General features: G+C 38.1%; 1 protein-coding gene across 1 annotated transcript; it reads left to right on the top strand.

The window, feature by feature from the left end:
- Positions 1 to 1822: 1822 nt before the first annotated feature.
- LOC117967137 (urokinase plasminogen activator surface receptor-like) lies at positions 1823 to 3979 on the top strand. Its single transcript, XM_059010219.1, has 5 exons — positions 1823 to 2176; positions 2356 to 2469; positions 2878 to 3024; positions 3218 to 3337; positions 3651 to 3979. The coding sequence occupies exons 1-5, from the start codon at positions 2116 to 2118 to the stop codon at positions 3821 to 3823; spliced, it is 615 nt and encodes a 204-aa protein (XP_058866202.1). The 5' UTR covers positions 1823 to 2115; the 3' UTR covers positions 3824 to 3979.
- Positions 3980 to 4964: the final 985 nt, after the last annotated feature.

Below are 4964 nucleotides of genomic sequence, written 5' to 3'. Positions count from 1 at the left end.
TTGTGTGTGCTGTGAATTTTGTTTGTGTTGTGGCTTTGAGTTTGTGTGTGCTGTGAATTTTGTTTGTGTTGTGGCTTTGAGTTTGTGTGTGCTGAGAGGCCCTGGCTAGGGAGAGAGTTCTAGAGGAGAAGCAGCAATAGTGTTTTTGTGTGTGCTGTGTTTTTTCGTTCTTGAAACCAGTGAAGGCAACGCCCAGCCTGGAAGCCTTATTTTGTAAGTTTTGTTTTGTGCTTATTGTCTATTATTTCTGTTTAAAACCTTTTTGTTTGGCCCTTGTGCTGATTTATTTTGTATTTTTTGTATATTAAAAACTTTATTTTGAACTTTTAAACTGCCTCTGAGTCTCAACCTCTGTCATTCCTTGTCACAATATATATATATAGTTCATTTTCACCATTACAGGACGAACCCTACGGTGCAAAAGACAAACAAAAATCACAGCACACACAAACTCAAATCATTTCATTTTGTTTGTGTTGTGGCTCTGAGTTTGTGTGTGCTGTGAATTGTTTGTGTTGTGGGTCTGAGTTTGTGTGTGCTGTGAATTTTGTTTGTGTTGTGGGTCTGAGTTTGTGTGTGCTGTGAATTTTGTTTGTGTTGTGGGTCTGAGTTTGTGTGTGCTATAATTTTGTTTGTGCTGTGGGTCTGAGTTTGTGTGTGCTGTGAATTGTTTGTGTTGTGGTTTTGAGTTTGTGTGTGCTGTGAATTGTTTGTGTTGTGGCTTTGAGTTTGTGTGTGCTGTGAATTGTTTGTACTGTGGCTTTGAGTTTGTGTGTGCTGTGAATTGTTTGTGTTGTGGTTTTGAGTTTGTGTGTGCTGTGAATTGTTTGTACTGTGGCTCTGAGTTTGTGTGTGCTGTGAATTGTTTGTACTGTGGCTCTGAGTTTGTGTGTGCTGTGAATTGTTTGTGTTGGGCTCTGAGTTTGTGTGTGCTGTGAATTGTTTGTGTTGTGGTTTTGAGTTTGTGTGTGCTGTGAATTGTTTGTACTTTGGCTTTGAGTTTGTGTGTGCTGTGAATTGTTTGTGTTGTGGCTCTGAGTTTGTGTGTGCTGTGAATTGTTTGTACTGTGGCTTTGAGTTTGTGTGTGCTGTGAATTGTTTGTACTGTGGCTTTGAGTTTGTGTGTGCTGTGAATTGTTTGTACTGTGGCTCTGAGTTTGTGTGTGCTGTGAATTGTTTGTACTGTGGCTCTGAGTTTGTGTGTGCTGTGAATTGTTTGTGTTGTGGTTTTGAGTTTGTGTGTGCTGTGAATTGTTTGTACTTTGGCTTTGAGTTTGTGTGTGCTGTGAATTGTTTGTACTTTGGCTCTGAGTTTGTGTGTGCTGTGAATTGTTTGTACTGTGGCTTTGAGTTTGTGTGTGCTGTGAATTGTTTGTACTGTGGCTCTGAGTTTGTGTGTGCTGTGAATTGTTTGTACTTTGGCTTTGAGTTTGTGTGTGCTGTGAATTGTTTGTGTTGTGGCTTTGAGTTTGCGTGTGCTGTGATTTTTGTTTGTGTTTTGCACTTCAGGGCCACCGTAGGAACCCTCAAAGAACCTGCTTTAGAAATAGATAAATGGGGTTTTCTGTTTTTCTCTGATTCCTCCTTTGCTGGTTTGTCATTTTCCATTTTACAATTTGTTTAAATCACTTTACACACAGGCTGATGCAGATGTTTTCCATTTTACAATTTGTTTAAATCACTTTACACACAGGCTGATGCAGATGTTTTTTTTCTTCTGCTTCGCTCTTTTCTTGGTCGGTATTTTACATTTTGCAATTTAATTTAATTCCAGTAATTTCACAATTTGGTTATGTTCAAATCACAAAATGCATCAGGCATATAAAATCGTAGATGAAACCAAACCATATCTGGAAATGACTATCAAGTAACTTGGTAATTATTACCTACGTGATATGGCAGGTGCACTAACCCACTCCCCGTACCAGACTACTGTATATAAACCAAGTCAAATAGGAGCAGGACACCCAACAGTACCATTACTTAAAAGATTTCAGATTGGAAGCGACTGCTGTTCCGTCTCAGAACGCAGAATTGTTCGAGCAGAGAACTCCAGTTCCAGAGAGACCAGCTGTGACATCAGGCTTTGGTGTACAAGTGCTGTGGAGTTTCACAATGCTGAAAATGAGACGACTGCTCCTGGCATTGTGCACGGTCTGTGCGCTGCTCCCTGCAGGTACGTAAAAGGAGTACCTTGGATGCAAAATTAACCCAAAAATTGCTTTGAGAAATCGTTCAATGCTGTTTCAGACAAGAGAGAAGCAATTTCAAGTACAGAAAGTACACAATGTAATGTCTCAGTTCAACAAAAGATTTTGTTTCTAATTGCACTGTATTATTCCTACAATCCTTTAGTTTCCACTCTGAGGTGTCACTCATGTACAACCACTGGACCTTGCACAGAAACACCCAATACCTGCACCAGCGGAGAGCAGCAGTGCCTGACCTCCACCACAAAAGAGATCTCAGGTAACGGATCACCAGGATCCTTTTTAAAAAATGATATATGCAACCACGCTACAGGTGCACAGATGGAAGTGAAGTTAATATAAACATTTTAACCTGGAAGATTTGCCATTAGGGGTCAAGAAAATTTGAGAAAAATAGAAAGTTTTTTTTTAGGACGGAAAGTGAATTAATGACAAAAAGTATGTTTGTGTACATGAATGATACTTCTTTAGAAAGAAAGAAAGAAAGAAAGAAAACTTAAGTATTGTATTTGGAGGGAAGTCTCTGTTTTTACCGGCACAGATTCACTTCTCTCTCGTCTCTGTTTCTCAAATTCTTCCACTTAAATGCTAATCCAGGGAACTCCCTCTACACTCGGGCTCAGTGTTACCAACCTTGGCAAATTAAACCTGTCTTCTTGTTTTCCAGGGGATTTCTCCACAATGGTCCACAGAAAGTCCTGCACATCACCTACAAACTGCCTTACACCAGTGTCCATAAACTATGGCTTCACAAGGTCAACTATCAATGCTAAATGTTGTAACACAGATTTGTGCAACACTGAAACGATGCCAGGTACTTTTATTTATTTGTAATATATAAACAAAACCGTGTGGGTATGTAAAACTGGAGAGACATTTTACAAAATCAAAACAGAAAATGACTTTTCTCAAACAGTAACTGAAAAGAGGAAAGTGGGATTAAGAGACAAATCATATTCCCATTACATCACTGGTACAGGAACTTATCTTTCTCTTTTCCATTCAAGCGTATGAGGACGCTACCCCGTCTGGTTTGGAGTGCTATGGCTGTGAAACAATGGACTGCTCCAATTACATCACTACAAAGTGCCTTGGCAATGAAAACCGTTGTACGATGATTGTAGCAGGTGAGTGAAATTTCAATACTGTTACTGTTACAGGGTTGCCTTTTTTAATGTAAATAAAAAATTACTAAAATTAAAAAATGTGATTTATTTAATTTAAAACAGATTGTTTTTTATTTAAATCGAATTTCTTTTTTCAAATTATGGAATCATTTTCGAGGTAGGGGCAGATAATGTTCTTAGGGTGTTGCAAACAGTGGCTTGTGAATAGTTACTTTTTACCAGAACAAATGAAATCTAAATGAGCGAGGTGCTGCATCAGCACAGTCTTGATCCTTTATCTGTCTTTTTAGAAGTTTTCGTTTCTTTCTTTTAGGTACTGAAAATGGAGGGCAGAAAATACTTAAGGGATGTGTTTCCAAGAATGTCTGTGATGCTGTACATGAATATAAGTGCTGTGAGGGCAATCTGTGTAACGGAGCCCCCATGGTCGGGCAGAATATCCTGCTGCTGCTGCTTCCACTTCTAACTTTCAAGCTGCTGTTTTAAACCAGGGCTGCCCTCTGATGGACAACGCTGGTCCTGGAGAGTCCTCTAGTATCGCAGGTCCTTCTGCATCTCTAAATTATCAATAAATAAAATACCTGCTGATCCCTACTAATCAAGTCATTCAAATCTTAAGTTGCCTTGTTCTAGTTTATATGTCTACGCCTTGTTTTTTTTTTGTTTTTTTTTTGTGTACTGCAAACAATAAAAACAGATTAAAAGCTTTTGTTTACTGATTACTTCAATGTAGTTTGTTTTTATTTTTACACTGATTCCAGTACAAACTGTCGTGAAACAGATTGAATTGAATTTTATATTTGAATTGAATTTTATATTTGATTGATATGAAATGTAGGTGCTGTTCGTGCAGCGCATCAATGGCTTTTTAAAACAACTAGACATTGAATCGAGTTTTTTGTTATAATATAACTTATGCTACCTATGAAAGTGGCGGAGCAGTACGCTACGCGTGAACAGAGTCAAAACAGTCCCAAAGCCACCCGAAATTTACTATTTTAGGGGAGAATGTTCAAATAATTCTAATAAGAACTAAAAAAAACTTAACTTAGATATTCAAAATGAAAACTTGCAGAAAGGCCTTGATCAACTATGTATTCAAGATGGCTGCCATCTTAATAAGATAATAAGATCCAAAATGGAAAATTACCTATATGGTAACAATATCCTGGGAGACAGTCAGCATGGTTTTAGGAAAGGGAGATCGTGTCTAACTAACCTGCTTGACTTTTTTGAGGATGCAACATTGAAAATGGATAACTGCAAAGCATACGACATGGTCTATTTAGATTTCCAGAAAGCTTTTGACAAAGTCCAGCATAAAAGATTAATTCTCAAACTGAACGCAATAGGGATTCAAGGAAATGCATGCACATGGATTAGGGAGTGGTTAACATGTAGAAAACAGAAAGTACTGATTAGAGGAGAAACCTAAAAATGGAGCGAGGTAACCAGTGGAGTACCACAGGGATCAGTATTAGGTCCTCTGCTATTCCTAATCTACATTAATGATTTAGATTCTGGTATAGTAAGCAAACTTGTTAAATATGCAGACGACACAAAAATAGGAGGAGTGGCAAACACTGTTGAAGCAGCAAAGGTCATTCAAAATGATCTAGACAGCATT

The sequence above is a fragment of the Acipenser ruthenus genome, chromosome 40 (genome assembly GCF_902713425.1).
Source record: "Acipenser ruthenus chromosome 40, fAciRut3.2 maternal haplotype, whole genome shotgun sequence".
Lineage (NCBI taxonomy): Eukaryota > Metazoa > Chordata > Actinopteri > Acipenseriformes > Acipenseridae > Acipenser > Acipenser ruthenus.
The sequence above is the reverse complement of the archived record's forward strand: the minus strand, read 5'-3'. Positions and strand labels throughout refer to the sequence as shown.

What these genes read in the sequence shown, in the direction of transcription:
- LOC117967137 (XM_059010219.1), top strand. Translation starts at nt 2,116, where the DNA reads ATGCTGAAAATGAGACGACTGCTCCTGGCATTGTGCACGGTCTGTGCG. An exon ending in CTGTGCGCTGCTCCCTGCAG is followed by an intron (nt 2,177 to 2,355) that starts GTACGTAAAAGG and finishes ACAATCCTTTAG; the next exon opens with TTTCCACTCTGAGGTGTCAC. An exon ending in CACCACAAAAGAGATCTCAG is followed by an intron (nt 2,470 to 2,877) that starts GTAACGGATCAC and finishes CTTGTTTTCCAG; the next exon opens with GGGATTTCTCCACAATGGTC.